General features: G+C 31.7%; 1 protein-coding gene across 1 annotated transcript in view; it reads left to right on the top strand.

Annotated features, from left to right (window-relative positions):
- Positions 1–19,904, top strand: part of LOC145242818 (uncharacterized) — a 230,279-nt gene extending 210,375 nt beyond the window's left edge. Inside the window, exon 7 of the mRNA XM_080105943.1 lies at positions 17,281–19,904. Coding sequence (XP_079962069.1) covers positions 17,281–18,630 — 1,350 coding nt within the window. The 3' untranslated portion in view covers positions 18,631–19,904. The remainder of the gene's footprint in view (positions 1–17,280) is intronic.
- The last annotated feature ends 545 nt before the right edge of the window (positions 19,905–20,449 follow it).

Genomic DNA, 20,449 nt, shown 5'->3' on the forward strand with positions numbered 1-20,449 from the left:
TGGATTGACTTTCTCGCTCTCTCTCTCTCTCTATCTCTCTCTCTCTCTCTCTCTCTCTCTCTCTCTCTCTCTCTACAACAATAGACTTTCCTTCTCATCAGCTAACAGTGAGAGACGGGTGCCAAACTGGATTGATTTTCTCACTCTCTCTCTCTCTCTCTCTCTCTACAACAAGACTTTCCTTCTCACCAGTTAACAGCGAGAGACGCATGCCAAACTAAACATGTGCTGTACCCTTTTCTTTCATTTGTTTCTTCATGAAATAAATTCTACTTTGTTTATTTCAATAAACGCGTTGTTCGTTTCTTTCTCTACTCAATTCGTTTTTCCTATTTAGTACGACTAGGGGATATATATAATATATCCACTAGTCCTCTACAAAGTGGTGACCCGAACGTGAGATGAACACGCATCTCCTTCTATACCACCAGTCCCACTACAAATTGGTGACCCCGATGTGATACGAATAAGCATGGTGACCCTACTTTTTTTTTTAAATGCATTGTTTTGAGTGAGACATGCGTTTTATTTGATAAATAAAAAAGCGAACTTTTCAACAAAGAAAAACAACTAGTAAACAACCACTGACAAGAATCTCAACAAGCAATAATGGCATTGAACCCCCCTTTTTCCTCTTCATGCTAACGGACCTCATTTTTCCAGAACTCTTTTCCATTTCAGACAACCGGCACATCACCCTGTTATTTGACTAAACACAAGCAATGTCGGGTATACAGACGGCGAGGAAAAAGAGAATTTCTCCAGCAGCGGACGAACAACAATGACGAAACCCCTCGTCAAGCTCAATAAAGAAAAATAGACACGGAGCTGTCGACTTCATACCGAATATAAAGAAAAATTCGAGCTCGACAAACATTTTTCACAGTTTCCTGACATTACCCTGCAACAAACGCAAGGAGCAAAATCAAATAGGCCTATACATATTCTCTCCCGCACAGCAGACGCAACAGCAAAGTAACAATAACAGGACATCCCTATCAACACATAGGAAGAAGTTGAATCAACAATACGAGTTGAGATGCACCATGCACACGGATAAACTCACAACTGGAAGTTTCGTTGACAGCCAGTCACTGGACACTCACCGTTCAACATGAACAAATGCGCAACAAGAACCCGTACAGGCAATGTACACACACTACTGCAGACTCACTTGTAGAAACTCATGTGAATATGAACAAAATTTTCCTTCCAAACGAACAATTCACTTCACTGTTCAAGCAACTCGTTGCACATGTCAGCAAAAAAAAAAAACCAAATAAATGTCATCCTAAAAAGTGAGTAAACGCCTTTTCCATGCGTCAGTAAATACTTTTTTTATGAACACACTCCTTTTTTGATACTACCAAACCAACAGCGAAAAAAAACAGGACGAAGAGTAATTGCCCAAAACATTACTTATTAAAACAAATATATATATATACATATATGCATTGCATATATTTTTACTGGGAAGGGAAGTATTGTGCAAGCCTGTTCTAGTCTCACACAAAACACGCGTTCACATCTCAAGCCACTTTTCTTGTCATACACATACGCACGCACAAACATATGCGCGCACGTACACACACATGCACATATTAATGTTCATGTACATACACTCACATTCATGTGCATACACACACACACATACATGGGCAACGTCACTTCCCTTTAAAGGAAATCCACACATGCGCAAAGGACACTGGAAACAACGATAAAAGCAAGACCTAAGCTTTTTCCTTCTTTTCAATTCCGCTCCCAAGCTGAGCAGTCGACGGACAAACTGTTCCCTTTCAGGGCACGTCCGCACGCATCACGTCCCCTGCTATGTGTGGGGCAAAAGCCAACAGACAGTACATACACCTTACACACTTTCTCTCTCCATGCCTGGATGGACTTTCTCACTCTCTCTCTACAACAATAGACTTTCCCTCTCATCAGCTAACAATGAGAGACGCAAGCAAAACTAAATTGATTTTCTCACTCACACTCTCTCTCTCTCTCTCTCTCTCTCTCTCTACAACATTAGACTTTCCTTCTCACCAGTTAACAGCCACAGACGCACGCCAAACTACACATGTGCTGTACCATTTTCTTTAATTTGTTACTTCATGAAATAAATTCTAGTCCATTTATTTAAATAAACGTGTTGTTGTGTCTTTCTCAACTCAATTAATTTTTCCTATTTTGAACTACTGGGGGATATATATAATATATCAACCAGTCCTCTACAAATTGGTGACCCGAACGTGAGATGAACACGCATCTCCTTCTATACCACCAGTCCCACTACAATATATATATATATATATATATATATATATATATATATACTTAAATATATATATATATATATATATATATATATATATATACTTAAATATATATATATATATATGATGATATAGGATGGATGATGGGCGCATCCCTAAAGACCTTCTCTATGGCGAGCTTGCCTCAGGCTCAAGAAAGAGGGAGCGACCCCATCTTCGCTACAGGGATGTCTGCAAGCATGACATGAAGGCTCTCTCGGTGGACAGGAATACATGGGAAGCCTCTGCAGCTGACAGAACTGCCTGGAGGAAAATGATACGCCAGGGGATTATCATCGGCGAGAGGACCCTCCATGTTGAAAATGCTGCAAAGAGAGTTAAGAGAAGAGCGAGTGTACAGGCGGAACAGCCGGACGAAGCGGCAAATTGCATAACAACCTTCGTATGTCAAGGCTGTGGCAGACTATGCAAATCAAGAATTGGTCTCTACAGTCACACAAAAGGATGCAAACAGGCAACATCTTAATACGGCGCTGATCCATAGTCGTTTCGACTGACGGATGCCACACACATATATATATATATATATATATATATATATATATATATACATATATATATATATATATATGTATATATATACTTAAATGTATATATATATATGTGCTTATATGTATACATATACTTAAATGTATATATATATATATGTGCTTAAATGTATATATATATATATATATATATATATACTTAAATGTATATATATGTATATATAAACTTAAATGTATATATATGTATATATATACTTAAATGTATATATATGTATATATATATACTTAAATGTATGTATATATACTTAAATGCATATATATACTTAAATGTATGTATATATACTTAAATGTATATATATACTTAAATGTATGTATATATACTTAAATGTATATATATACTTAAATGTATATATATATGCTTGTATGTATATATATACTTATATGTATATGTATATATATACTTTATTGTATATATATATATACTTTAATGTATATATATATATATACTTTAATGTATATATATATATACTTTAATGTATATATACATATATATATACTTTAATGTATATATATATAAAATTTAATGTATATATATATACTTTAATGTATATATATATATATATATATATACTTTAATGTATATATATATATACTTAAATGTATACATATATATACTTAAATGTATACATATATATACTTTAATGCAGATATATATATACTTAAATGTATATATATATACTTTAATGCATATATATATACTTAAATGTATATATACTTTAATGTATATATATATATATTAAATGTATATATATACTTAAATGTATATGTATATATACTTAAATGTATATGTATATATACTAAAATGTATATGTGTATATACTAAAATGTATATGTATATTTACTAAAATGTATATGTATACTTAAATGTATATATATATATATATATATATATTAATGTATATATATACTTCAATGTGTATATATACTTTAATGTATATATATATATACTTTAATGTATATATATATATTAATGTATATATATATATATATATATATATATACTTAATTACATATATATATATTTAATGTATGTATACTTTCATGTATATATATATATATATATATATACGTTAATGTGTATATATACTTTAATGTATATATATTCTTTAATATATATATATATATATATATATATATATATATATATACTTTAATGTATATATATATATACTTTAATGTATATATATATACTTTAATGTATATATATATATACTTTAATGTATATATATACATATATATATATATACTTTAATGTATATATATATATATATATACTTTAATGTATATACATATACTTTAATGTTTATATATATATATATTTTAATGTATATATATATATACTTTAATGTATATATATATATATTTCAGTATATATATATATACTTTAATGTGTATATATATACTTTAATGTATATATATATACTTTAATGTGTGTGTATATATATATACTTTTATGTATATATATGCTTTAATGTATCTATATATGCTTTAATGTATCTATATATACTTTAATATATGTATATACCTTAATGCATATATATATATACTTTAATGTATATATATAGATATACTTTAATGTATATATATATATATAGATATACTTTAATGTATATATATATACTTTAATGTATATATATATATATACTTTAATGTATATATATATATACTTTAATGTATATATATATACTTTAATGTATATATACACTTGTGCCCGATATTATTCATACCCCTCGGATCTTTGAGATTTCTATAAGAATATTGCTCAAACCAGAAGGTAGACAATATCAAAGGGATTTTAAACAATAAATCAAGCATAAGCATTTAATTTAAACTCAACAAATAAATAAATTATGCAAGTTTGAAACATTATACAAAGAAAAACAATAATGGCACTAGTTCAAAATTATTCATACCTCTCTTACTAATAGTCAATAGCATGCCCTTTATTCTTAATAACTGCCTGTAACCGTTTTGGATATTTATCAACAAGGTTTTTACAAGCATCAACACTGATTTTTGACCATTCTTCAATGCAGTAGTTCTCCAAATCCCTCAAATTTCTAGGTTTCCGCTTTTTAACCTCAGTTTTCAATATGTGCCAGAGGTTTTCGATAGGGTTCAGGGCGGGACTCTGGCTAGGCCATTCCAAAACATTAATTTGATTATCCTCAAACTATTTCTTGACTATTTTGGCAGTATGTTTTGGATCATTATCCTGTTGAAGGACCCAGTTTGGTTCTAAATGGAGCTTCTCCGCATCCTGTCCAATGTTTTTCTGGAGTATCTCCAAATATTGCTCCTTCTTCATGGTTCCATCTATCTTGACCAAACTACCTGGACCACTAGCCGAAAAGGAGCCCCAAAACATTAGGCTACCACCACCATGTTTCACCGTGGGTATGGTGTTCTTTGGGTTGTAAGCTTCTCCTTTCTTCCTCCAAACGTAAGAAGCATCCATATGGCCAAACAATTCAATTTTTGTTTCGTCAGTCCACAAAATACTTGAGAAAACGGACTGATGTGCTGCAAGGTGTTTTCCAGTGTGCAATGGAGTCCTTCTTGGTCTTCTTCCTTTCAGACCATTTTCATGCAGAGTCCTTTGCAATGTTTGCCTTGATATTTTTATGCCAGAAGACTCCAGATTTTCTAAAATGTCCTTAGTAGTGGTGGTTGGATTTGCATTAACACTTCTTACAATATTCCTGGTGGCTCTAGCAGACAGTTTCCTTTTCCTTCCTCTACCAATCAAGTTGTTTGTTGTGTGGTGGCTCTGAAATTTTTTGATGATGCTCTGTACTGTTGCTGTAGGGACCTCAAATTTCTTGGAAATTGACTTGTAACCTAAACCATCCTTATGTGAATTCACAATTTTAGTCCTAAGATCATTACTAAGCTCTTTTTTCTTCCCCATTCTAATAATTTTTATTCTTTTATTGGTTTTCAGTTGATATCATTTTAATTTCTGAAAAATGCAAAAAACGAAATGAAATTAATCAAAGGTTGTATAAAAGCATTCAAAATAAGAATCAAACAGGAAACAAACAGTCAGAAACTCGATTAATACTGAAAAAAATAAGGGGGTATGATCATTTTTGAACATTGCAAATTTTATAAATAGCTGTATATTTCTTTTATTACAAGTATCCCGAGATTTTAAAATAACGAAAATGATCAGAAGAGGTTTATTAAGAATATGTATCAATATGGACGTAAACAATAAATTCTTACAAAGTTACACCTAATAAACTCAATTTTCAAGGGGGGGGGGTATGAATAATATCGGGCACAAGTGTATATACTTTAATGTATATAGATATACTTTAATGTATATATATATATACTTTAATGTATATATATATATATATATATATATATATATATATTTAATGTATATAGATATAGTTTAATATATATATACTTTAATGCATATAGATATACTTTAATGTTTTTATATATGTGTATTTAATATATATATATATATATATACTTTAATGTATATCGATATATATGCTTTACTTTAATGTACATAGATATATATATACTTTAATGTATATACATACCTTAATATATATACATATATATATATATATATATATATATATATATACTTTAATATGTATATAAATATATACTTTAATCTGTATATATATATATATATATATATATATATATATATATATACGGTAATTTATATATATACGGTAATTTATATATATACGGTAATGTATATATATATACGGTAATGTATATATACATACGGTAATGTATATATGTATACTTTAATGTTTATATATATGCTTTAATGTATATATATATATATATATATATACGGTAATGTATATATGTATACTTTAATGTTTATATATATACTTTAATGTATATATATATATATACTTTAATGTGTATATACATAGATACTTTAATGTATATATATATATACACTTTTATGTATATATATATATATATATATATATATATATATATACTTTAATGTATATATATATACTTTAATGTGTATATACATAGATACTTTAATGTATACATATATACACTTTTATGTATATATATATATATATATATATATATATATATATATATACTTTAATGTGTATATATATATGTATACAATTTAATGTATATACATATACTTTAATGTGTGTGTATATATATACTTTAATGTGTGTGTATATATACTTTAATGTGCATATATATATATATATATATATATATATATATATATATACTTTCATGTATATATATATACATATTAATGTATATATATATACTGTAATGTATATATATATTCATGTATATATATATTTAATGTGTATATATATACTTTAATGTATATATATATATGCACTTTAATGTATATCTGTATATACTTTTATGCATATATATATATATATAAATATATATATATATACACTTTAATGAATATATATATATATATATATATATATATATATATATATATATATATATATATATATAAATATATATATATATATATACATACATACATACTTTAATGTATATATATATTTAATGCATATATAAAAAAAAACACCGACTATATGTCAACCTATGTCACGGTAACATATATTGAGCAAGTTTCTAACAGTATTTTTTTCTAGTTTTATATTTATAGCACCTTTTCCCAAACTTACCGTGTTAAAGAGAGAGTCGGGTGCCATTTGGAATTTTCCAATACATCGGTAAACACAGTATGTTTTTCGAGCTGAATAAACATGTTACATTAAATAAAAACACTGAAAACATATCCAGTTAGGTAGAAAAGTAACTTATCTTGCCTTTGATAACATTTATTTGTTATGTTCGGAAAAAAATCTTGTTTGTTACTTATTTGCCGTGGTATCTGATCAAGAAGATATTGGAGTTATCGCCCCCTAACATTGCCGGGGTCCATATAGTGCAGAAGTGCTAAAAATAAAACGGGTGCAAAATTTCACATATTTTCTTTCAAGTCTGTTTGCTTATTTATTTTAACCTAAAGGAGGAAGTCCGGTTTAGTAATCGTACATTTTCACATCGTGCCCAGGTTTTCCACTAAGGGTCGGCGCCTGTGCTTCTGAACGAACCACCAAAATTAAATTATTATTGCTGTTGTTGTTGTTGTTTTTCTTCTTGTTGTTCATGACCATGTTTTTGCTTTAAAGAAAGAAACTACCTTCAATATTTGTAAAATGAAACTCCCATTTAATTATGAATCGATTAATATCATAAATATCTATTAGACTATTAGAAACAAAGAATTTTGGAGACCAAATTATCTCCCTTGATCGTAGCTTTTTTTTTTTTTTTTGGAGCCATGAGGGAGAAGTTTATCAGCAAGTCGAGTTTCTTTTGAACAACGTACATTGCCATTACAATCAGGTAAATATTGCATGAAAAATATGTATTAGTTAATCTTGTATTTATTAAATGTTAAAAAATGATACTGATCTTATATGTTATGTTTGAACAAGAAACGTTAATAGGTTGTGAATAAGAATTAAAAGGGCTAAACAAAGAATGACCCCTTCCTCCCACTTTTTTTTTACGCCAAGACTGACCATATAGTTAAAATTTAAATTATTATTTTAAAAACATATAAATTATTCTTTTAAAATTTCTTAATGTAATTGCGTCTATCCAAAAACCGACATTTTGTTTTAAAATGTTATTTTCATTACTAATGATGTCAAATAAAAAGTTGGTATTTTGTTTTGTTATCGTAACCATTGGAACATGGTTGAGTTTGGAACATGAAAACAAAAACAATAAAATCAACATTAATGTTTGGTGCATTTTAGGGTAAGAAACTGAGTTGTAAATGAAGACGGGTAACCAAATTTATTATTCGATATTTTAGAGGAAAATTCAAATTTGAACGACACGTAGGGAGGTGTGAGTATAAACTTCTAATTTTTGTGGGTGAGAATCTCTGGCAAAAAAATTGGAAAGGAAGCATGTTGTTTGTTTTTATAAAAAAGTAAAGTGAGGAAACAATAATTTTTTAGCATATACTCTTTTTGTGAACAAAAAAAACGTGGTGGGGGGGGGCACATAATAAAATGTGTTGAAACAATATAGTGCTAATTTCAAATAGACATCCAAAGATCGACGGTCATTATTTAAGCATTTCCAGTGAATGGATAAAGCTGAAGCTGTTCTACCTTTTTTGAGTTTGAAGATAATAATATTTTGGCAGGCGACAAATTTTACTTTTTTAATTTGGAAATGAACCTATCCACAAGCCATGCCTTTATCACACTCCCACCCATCCACCCACATTCTGGCCATGCTTTTATCCCCCACCCACCCACATTATTGTCATCCTTTTATCCTCCACCCACCCACATTCTACCCATGCCTTTATCACATACCCACATTCTGGCCATGCCTTCATCACTCACCCACCCATCCACCACATTTTGGTCATGCCTTTATCACCCACCTACCCACATTTTGGCCATGTTTTTATCCCCCACCCACCCACATTCTTGTCATGCTTTTATCTCCTACCCATCCACATTCTGGCTACACTTTTGTCCTCCCCACCCATATTTTGGCCATGCCTTCTCCCTCTACATTCTCACCATATCTTCTCCCTTCACATTCTGACCATGCAGTCTCCACTGCCTTTCCACAGTTTGGACATGCTTTGTCCTCCTCACCACATCCACAAGAAAAAATACACAAATTAACTCTGATTGCATTCGTTCATCAATGCAACAGAAACTGGCAAACAAGCCAAACTAGCCAAACTTGTTAAGGTCCCCACCTTAATTATAATTAATCAGTCATTAATTATATAACCTCTGTGGACTATATTTTGTCCCTCCTCTGTCTAAAAAATCTTTTTGTTAATCTAAAATCAAAATACCTGAAAAAATTATTTTCACACAAAAAAGACAAAAAAATTTCCTTTCAAGTAAAATCAGCAAAACTATTACATTCTTCTGGAGGAGGGGGGAGCACTTTGCATTAAATAACTTGAAAAGAAAAATTCCTTTTATATCCAAACAACCAAAAATAAAACATTAAATAATACACTTAAACACGAGAAAAAATTAACTTTTTTTTTCATTAAATAAATTCTTGCTTTTCCCAAATCCCTCACCTTTGAACAGTTTGAGGTTACTTTGGCAACCTTTGGGCAAGGCAAGGGCAACCTTTGGACAAGGTGTAGCACCTGTTAACTTCCCTTTGATGTTATGGATGGTTATCATACAGTGGGTAGAGGAAGCTACTTGACTGTTGTGGAAGGCAGTACATCTAGGAAAGGGGATTCTGTGGAAAAATCAAATCAGATAGAGGATCCCATATTAGAATCTTCTAGTGTCAAAAACAAAACATCCTGTCATTAGCCAGCATGGAAGTAGTAAGGTTCAGAAAACTGTCATGAGAATGCTTATGTCAATTTGCAATCTGGTCTAACCAGAGATAGCAAAGAAATTATGCTGCTCTATCCAAAAAAGTTACTTAACCCACACTTCCTCAATTTTTCATATCTCCTACTCCTAAACAAATATTTTCTACACTATTTAGTTTTCTAGTGTTTGCTAAACAAACAGTCTCACTTTGCTGCAAGTTGATTGTTTTTATATCATTTATTTGGCTTCATTGTGATAAAGATAAATATTGATGGATATCTTTTGCAGTTTCCCAAAAAGAAAAGTTTAATGAAAAATCCAAAATATACTGAGGTTTAGAGAAAAGATAGATGGAAGGACACATCATAATTATGTGCTTGTAACTGTGTGCCATATAATCATAGTTGTGGCATTCATCCAGGGTCAGTTGTGTCGGCTCTTTTCAATATGTTCATGTTCTGAACACAGGCTGACCAGGCACAGCAATTGATTGCTGCTTCTGTTATGAGTGTAAGCCATTTGTGGTTCCAACAATGGACCCCGTAAAGGTGAAGACCCAGAACCAGTTCAGCATCCTGCTTCACCGTCCTGAGAAAGGTTTTGAGTTGTTCACCACAGTCTTTCTTCCAGCTTGGTTGATGACTTCACAAATGAGGTCACCTCCATGTTGTTGAAGGGCATGACCGAATAAATGAAGGTGTCTGACAGAGAAAGAGTTTTGGAAGGAATGGATCTTGCAGCGAATATGAACTGTACTGTTGAAGATAAACCATTGCCAGCAGACACAGAGGATATGATGTAGGCAGTGATAGTCGAATACCTTCAGTTTGTGTAGGTCACTTGCCCACATAGGCCAAGTCTTGCAGCTATAAAGGAGAATAGTGTGGATAAGGGCTTAGTAGATCCTGATTTTGGTGTTCAGCCTTATTTCTTTTTAAGACCAGAGCCGTGATCAAAGTTGACAGGTGGTGTTGCAAGAATTGCTGATGCAGTTAAAAATGTCTTTCTCCATTTGGCAGTTTAGATGGGGTGGAGATACTTGAGCCGATCAACTACTTCAAACGTTCGTATATCAAGAACAATCAGCTGCTATTCATTTGGAAGGATAACTGCCATCAGTAATTTTGTCTCATTGGCGTTTATCTTCATGCCATTCTTTGAAGCATAAGAGTGCATATTGTTAATGGCCGATTGAATGTTAGTGAAGCTTTCACCCAATATAGATATATCAGCATAATAAAGATCAGATATTTATAGACCACGACTTACTGTTGTACTATGAAAGTTGGCTGGGGCATTTAATGTGACCCAGTTGATAGCATAATTAAAGAGCATAGGCAAGAAAATACATTCTTGTTGGATGTCAGAGTGAATATCAAAGAAGTATGACTCTCGACTGCAGGTAGAGAGATAGTAGGCTTTGATTAGGTTTTGGGGGCATGTAATTGTATGTGAGAATTGAAGAAAAATAGTTAATGTAGTTAATTATAAAATTTTAACTCTTCTGTACCTTCGATTAACAATTTTATGGTTACAGTCGTCATGCTTTACTACTGTATGTACACAGGTTCTTCCTGGAGAATTTCATCAACAACCGCTTCATCTAATGGTATGAAAACTCCCTGTATCTCTAGTATGTGACATGACACCTTGTTAAGTGGCAAATTATTCTTAAGTAGTACCTGTTACTGTTGTCAGTCTTTGGTGCCAAACTATACAAAAGACTGCCTCTGAGGCAAAATTTGGCTTCTTTTTTTTTTTTTAACAGTTTTTATAGCTTGAGGGTGATTTTCTATGATTTCCTTGCCATTTGGGTGATAAGCATATCTAAAATATTGCCTAAAATCCACTTCTCACTCCGCTTTCTAAAGACTTTCAAGTGGAAGGACATACTATTATCCATCAGGACCTCTTCTACATAAACACCTCAACAACTCTTTAGCTCTTTTATCTCATTTATGCCATACCATTACTCTCCCAATCCACAGTCACAGTTAAGTATGGTTCAGGATGGTAATGTGTGATATCAATGGTTAATCACCTCCAGTTTTCTGTTATATGTAGCTCACCTGGATGGTGCAAAGTCAATAGATTAACCCTCGCTATATTGCTCAATTACAACCTGAACATCTACAATTGTGATGTTTGATTCACTTTTTTCACCAGATGCAAAGTTCTTTCCTTGCTAAAATGATGCTGGTCCTTCAGATCTGATAGATAGCACACTGGAATCACATCTTTCTTCCTCTGTACTCAGGCTTTTTTCAATCTGGTCAGCATCCTCACCTTGTATTTCTGTGAGTGAATCAATGTGACAGTTACCTTCAGTTCACATTCTTTGATTGAGTTTATAAATGCCCTAAGTAGATGCTTGATGAGAATCTCACCTGCTCTCTTTGTCCTGATACACTTTTGTCTTAATCCATGATGCTACTGTTAGCAAGTATGTTCTAATATCTGTTGGTTGTAATCTTCATTTAAAAACCAGGTTGATACACTTCATTGTGGCTGTCTGCAACATTGACATGGGCACTATCATCCTTTTTTTCATAGTCAAGCATCATCTTTAGCAGTTATTTCTCCTATTGCCAATCTGTTAGCATCACTCCATATTACCACATCCGATCTTCTTTTATGTGCCACTCCCTTTACAGGTCCACCTTTTTCACATCCACAATAACTTCCTGTATCATACGCATACACTTCTTGGTCAGTTGCATCCTTCCATCAGTTCATACTAGTCTGTCTTTTAATAAAGCTGCATACAATCCACTGCTATCGGACTATGGAGCAATGATTAACTACACACAGAGAAAATTTCTTGCTTGGTTAAGCCATCTTTTAAGAACCTCATTTCCTCTTCCAAACATCAACTTTCCTGCCTTATTCTGCTGTAATTTTAATCCCAACGACATTTCATTTTTTAATTACTTTGATGGTTTAGTCATTAATCCATATGTGTTGACATGGTTTCTCATCCTTTCAAGTTACCTCTGTCTCATCCACCAATATATCCTTGATATAAGGACAAGTGAGTCATTTTAGCACATCATCTCTAGTCAACATGGTGTCAAGCACAGTCATCATAATTTTTACTGTGGAACTTGATTAAAATCTTAATCTAGTCAAGCAATAAACCTAATTCAACAAATTTATACTGCTGTAGCTTCTTGTCCAGATGAATATGATGGTAGACCAAATTTAGGTCCATTATTTTGATTGCTTTACCTCCTCATGATTTCTTTGCATATGTCAATTCTGTCTTTAATGTGGTGGGCCGCATATTTGTTCAATTCTCAGAAGTCCAACACTGACCTGACTTTTTTTAGTAGGTTGAGCCATTGCTATTATTGGCAGAATTTCTTCAACCTTTTCTGACCATGGTATTAAAATTCATCAATTTACCTCAAATTCGTTCTCAAACTGCAGTCATATTTCTTCTCTTAGCATGCTTTTGTAGCAGTCAACATGAGTGGTCCTGCAGCCCATTAGCATTCTACTATCTGCATATCACCATCAAAATGGGCTTGGAAGTCCTCATCTTCAATTTGACATAACCTGGGTTTTGTTGGCTGAATGGCATTTTAGTATTTGTGCTTCTTTCCATTCTAGTTATATGCTGATTGTCAAACTTTACCTAGCTCTTAGCAATTGTAGCTCCTCCTAGACCATCTATAACACTAGGCAGGCCCAGTATCACATTGATTCCCACAGCAGGTCTATCTAGTACAGTCACATGGAGTCATATTAGTATATTCTTTACCACGATTTTGGCATCAGTCTATCCACAATATTTCAGCTCTCTGCCATGTAAGATTGCTGACTCTATTCCAAAAGTCAACAACACCTGTCACGATGAGTGTACTCATACAGCTGGTATCAACAAGGTCTCTAACTCTCTTCCCATTCCACTATCTATGGCAATAAACTCTCACATGTCTTTTCAGAATTAAAGGGTGATTACTTGTACAATTGCATCCCATTACTCATTTTCCTGAAGCAAAGCGCAATTCTTACTAATGTGTCCAACTTAGCCACACTAGAAACACATAATGTCTGGCCTTAGTTCTCTACAATCTCTCATCAGTTGGGTTTCTCTATCTGAAAGATTTTCGAGTAAATTTTCAGTTTTGCTTCCTCACTGTTGACTCCTCTTTGCCAGGCTTATTTATGATTGGAGTTGAAACTGGAATGTGTTGCATGCCTCAAAATTCCTCTACCTCTGTGGTTTTGATCTCAGTTAATCATTGCAGTTCCATCAAGATATCCAGCCAATCCTGCCAGTTGCGTTATTTCTGCTGCATACATGTCTCTCGATTTTCTGGTTCAGGTAACATTAAAAGCACCCTCTAAAAATGCTGTCTTTAATCTTTTCTCAGACCCTTGGCATCAGTCTCAACCTCTCCCATTTCCAGATAGACTGCTAATGCATTGCCTTCTGAATACATTAGAATCAATGTTGCAACATCAATCTTTTCAGCTTATTAAGCCACTCGATTTTATAAACTTCTTCATTAAATGGCCTCAGAATGTCACTGCTTAACTTCTCTCATTCGCCCGATTTCTCTGTTTCACTGAAATAGCTTGTAGTTTATTATAAAAATAAATTCTTAATCGTTCTCTACTTTCAAAATTAGATTATTAACTATTCTGTACTTTCACCTTATAATTTAGTGGTTAAAGTCGTCATGCCTCACTACTGTACGTATACATACTGTGGTCCCAACTCATAACTCCAAAGCCTGACTCTTATCTGAAAACAGAGTTTTTAACAAGTCGACATTATCTTATTTGTGTATGAGCAATGAAATTTCACGTTACTTTGCTATACCAGCAATTTGCTTTGCTTTTTGGCCTGTGATCAAATGTACACAAACTCTTCAGGAAATTGTATCATGTTAGATGAAGATGAAGATGAGGAAATAGTAAAGGAAAGTGCGATCGATTCAGTAGATTTGTACGAGTGATAAGAAATCTCTGTTTGGTTGCTGTCCTCATCTTCATTTGTTTTATTTTTACTCCACAAGAGAAAAAAAATTTTGTTCTGTAGATGTTTTTTTATAATATTACTAGCAGGCCACCTGGCATTGCCTAGTCATAAAATATGCATAGATATTATATTTTTATTAATGCAGAATTCTTAGTTATTATAAACAGAAATGCCATAGGTATTAAATGTAACGTTAAATTCCTTAAAAAAAGATGAAGTAAAAAACAGGAAAGAAACTGTGACGTGTGCATGCAAGTATTATGCTTTTTCTAAACAATTCATTTCTTATAAGTAAAAAAAATAATACTCAAGCTGAGATCAAAATCAAAACCTAAAGACAATGAGTCAAATACAATAATCATTAGGCCAACTCGACACAATTTTAAATGATGTTTTCCAACATGCTTATTCTTAACATAAGTAATCTGTCATGGGAATGATTCACACATGCGCATTCATGAAACAGTTGAAAAATAGATAAAAATCCAATCAACCCCACGTACCAATTTTTCAGTTTTGACCCCTTAGCAGCCCTTTTTTCCACATGAAAATTGATTAAAAAGTTTTCCACATGTCTGAATAGCTTATATACCAAATTTCAAGTTTGTAAATAAAAAATACATTGAGTATATAGGTTGAGAAGTTTCCTCACACACACACACACACACACATTCTCACTTTTATAGATATATAGATAATTTAGTGGATACTCCTTAACAAGCAAACAAACTTTTGAGTAAAATGATCTTGATTTTCGAGGTTGGGGTTGCAGCATTTTTTACTTTATTACAATATTGTTGTGTTTATTTATGTTTCTCTGTGACAAAAGAAAAATAAAAAAATTAAAGTGTTTTTTTATTAAATTTATAAAGGTATTTTTATTCAAGTAAAAATAAATCCAAGATATTCAGACATATTAACTGTTACATCCCTGTATCTTATTTATCTTTGCTTTTTACCGTGGAAATAATCAATTTGACTGACGAGCATGTTTTAAATGTCTCATAAAAATGTATATAAAATAAATACTTATAGATAAAATAGTTATCCACAGACATGGGTTTCATTATATCTTGGGCTCATCAGTGTGGCTGACTATACTGAGGTTCAATCCCACAAGCACAGATCCTGTGATCAGGTGCTATTTTATCTTCTAAAATTTATGTCAAGTTTTTTGTTGTTATTTTTCTTGGTAACAGTTATATTCTAGGTAAATGTATGAATACATGTATATAAATATCTACATATAAATAGAAACACATAAATATATATTCATCAAATACGATAACTATTAGGTTAGTATTGTTTACTTAATTATTATGAATAAAATAGTTATCTATGGACACATGTTTTGCCGTATCTACAACTCATTATAAATATATAAATATTTGATAAAAATATTATTTTGCATTTAAAATTAAATCATAGAATATTGTATCTGAGATTGTGATTTTTTTTATGGTAGAATCTTATTTTGGGAATAATAGACTTATTCAGAAACTATAAATATAATTACATTTAAACATCATTTAATGATTCATAGCAGAATGACCTATAGAATCATGACATGTACTTTTATTAATACACTTTTTCTTATGTATTTCTGTATTATGTTTGTCTTGATTATGACCGACCTGAAAAGCTACAATTATTTTATTATATGTTGATCTATTTTATAATATTTTAAAATACATATTACCTGTACATGTGAGTAAATATCAGTATCCACGCTTTTTCCATTTTCTTTTATGTTATGAATCCAACAAATCCATATCAATTAAAAAATTAAGTACAAATTAATTACCGTTGTTTCGAGAATTCATAACTTTCTGACAACGGTAATACAGGTCATCATAATAGTGATGAAGATTTAAAATACTTTATGTAAAAACAATTTTTTTATAGAAATTGTTTTGCATCTAATTTTTCTTTGATTATTATTGAATGTTTGCTTAACAAAAATCTTTTCTTCATTAACAGGGATAATGGAACAATGCCAAAGCATTTTATGAAGATTTACAAAATAGAAAAGCTATTTTGAAAAATATATACATAATTCGCAAAGGCCTAATTTGGAAAGAACAATGCAAACAGACACAACAGACAAATCTTATTCTTGTGAGGTGTGTGGTTCAACATTTTCAGACTCTTCAACGTTAGAATTACACGTTCGCACGCACATTGGAGAAGAACGTTTTGATTGTAAGGATTGTAGCTCATCATTTGCGACAAAAAGCGCATTACAATTGCATGCACGGAAACATAGTGGTGAAAAATATTATTCATGTGAACTGTGCGATTTGTCGTTTTCAAAGCGATACCATTTAACAATTCACATGCAAACTCACACTGGAAAGAAACCTTACACGTGCGACATATGTGATGCATCGTTTTCTGAGAAATCCAAGTTGAAGCGACATGCAAAAATCCACACGGGAAACAAAGCTTACGCATGCGAGATTTGCACCTCGGCATTTTATGAGAATTCTGATTTGAAAATCCACATGCGAACACACACAGGTGAGAAACCATACGCTTGTGAAGTGTGTGACTCTGCATTTGTACGAACATCAGATTTGCAGAAGCACATGAGAACTCACACCGGGGAAAAACCATATTCGTGCGAACTATGCAGCCATTCATTTGCAGACACATCGCATTTAAAAATCCACATGCGAACGCACACCGGAGAGAAACCATATTCCTGCGATGTGTGCGGGGCATCGTTTTCAAGGACGTCGGGTTTAAAGACGCACATGCACATCCACATCGGCGAGAAACCTTATTCATGTGGTGTCTGCGGTGCATCGTTTGCAGTGAGATCAACTTTAACACAGCACATGCGCAGGCACACGGGTGAGACGACATGTGAAATGTGTAATTCTTCGTTCTCGTCGATGTACGAACTAAAGATTCACATGCGTCGACACACAGGTGACAAACCATACTCATGCGACATTTGCGATTCATCGTATCCAACAAAATCAGAATTACGCGTGCATGTGCGCAAACACACGGGGGAAAAACCCTTTTCTTGTGAAATGTGTGATGCTTCGTTCTCGGAGGGTTACCAGTTGAAAACGCATATGCAGATACACACAGGTGGGAAACCTTATTCATGCGAAATGTGTGGCACTTCGTTTACCCTACCGTCGAGCTTGAAACGCCACATACAACGACACACTGGAGAGAAACCTTATAGTTGTGAAGCATGTGACGCGTCGTTTATATCGCGATACGAATTAAAAGTTCACATTCGAAAACACACGGGTGAAAAACCTTATTCGTGCGGATTGTGTGATAAAGCGTTTGAAACGAAAAGTAAATTAAATGCACACATGACAACACATCCAGCAGAAAGTCTCGATGACTATTAGAAAGATTTAATCAAAGCTTTCAGATGAATACTAAAGAGATTTAACCTAAGAGTTTAAATACCTACCATATGTTCAAGGAAAAATAATATAGTAGAGAAAAATTTAACCAAACATGTTGGATGCCTCGCTGAGAGTGTCGATAGTATATCTTTACAAAGGTTAGGCCTTACTGGCATGAGGATGCTTCCCTTTAGATGTGAACTAATGTGAAATTATATTGTGGAGAAAAAAATTTTAACTTTGTGAAATGTGAAGATTTCAAAAAGGACTGAAATTTACAATACATGTTAAAGGAGGAATATATTACACACATGGTTTCAAAAAAATTTGCATCATAAGAAAAAAATATTTGTGAAGTGCGCAACTTGTACTTCACAAAAACACACTTTAATATAAAAACTGTATTGGCTTATTATCACTTTAATATAAAAACTGTATTGGCTTATTATCAGGCTAAACTTTTCAGTTTGGTTGCTATTAGTAGTTAGAACAATCAAAAATATTAATCCTCATTTTTAAATTCCAAAATTTAATTCTAAAGTACTGAAAATGACCTTATTTTTTTCAGAGTGTTTGCATCTCACTCAAAAATCACTTGCAAACTTAGAGTGGGTGAAAATATATATTTGTATTATTTAGACTACTGTTCTGATCTTTAATGTTATTTTCACAATGTTTTGGCTGATATTACCTCCAACCTTATTTAGGTGTACCTTGTCAAACTCCACAAGGACCTGTGGTATAATAGATAAAGTGCTTGATAAAATTCATTTGTAAGTTACCCCGATGTGAAAATAGCAGTCAAGATAAGAACAGTAGTCAAAATAATATGAATTATCAATCCTCACCTTAAAATTTAGAAACATAAAAAAATCTTGCAATGATTTGAAATATGGGAATGCATAACTGCTCTTTTACAGCAACATCAAATTTTCACTTACATATGCACATATACACAGAATTTTTATGAAATTGTTGGCATTATTCAAATACTAAAACCTGCATATAATATTTTTTTAGTTTTTAGATCAGCAATTTCGTTAAAATATGATTATTTTTTTGAATTGTATAAAAACATTTTCAAACAAATTGGAGTCTGTAAATATTATTCGCTGAGAAAATCGTAGTTTTTAATAGTTTATATCCTATTGGAATAGAAAATAGACTCTTTTTAAATGTTTTTTTGCATCGAGATAATTTCATTTCGTAATCAATTCTTAGGCAAATCTACTCATGTTTATTTTACATGCTTGCAATAAAATATACGAAAATGATTTGAAAATTTTCTTTCTTTTTGATTTCTGACTTGTATGTCTCTTTAATCTATACTGTACTATTTTTCTTACAGACTATATCGTTTTTAAGCTGAAAGTTTCTTATTTACAGCTAAAAGTATAAATCTGGATTAGGTGTACTTTTGGAATTGGTATTTTTATTTTTGGAATTGCATCATTAAATATTTAGAATGCAAAATTCTTAATTCAGTGGATTTACACTTTCAACATTTAGTGGATTTAAACTTTAAAAATTTGGTGAATTTACTAGTGGTGGTACGATTAATCGGAATCGTTAATCATAAGAATCATGTATTTTGGGAGGAATCGGAATCAGAATTGCATTGTTAAAAATACCTTAGATTTACGATTCTTTTATTATGATTCTCTTATATTTTTAAGTTTTTAAGTTTAAGTTTGTTTGAAGTGAGATTAATGCTCTCAAAAATTTATGATAAAAACGTCATAGAACTTTTCATAACACATTTAATATGATATACAAGAATTTTATTAACTACTTTAAATGTAATTTTTATTTATCTTAA

The sequence above is a fragment of the Euprymna scolopes genome, chromosome 21 (assembly GCF_053919585.1).
Source record: "Euprymna scolopes isolate OS-2025 chromosome 21, ASM5391958v1, whole genome shotgun sequence".
NCBI lineage: Eukaryota > Metazoa > Mollusca > Cephalopoda > Sepiida > Sepiolidae > Euprymna > Euprymna scolopes.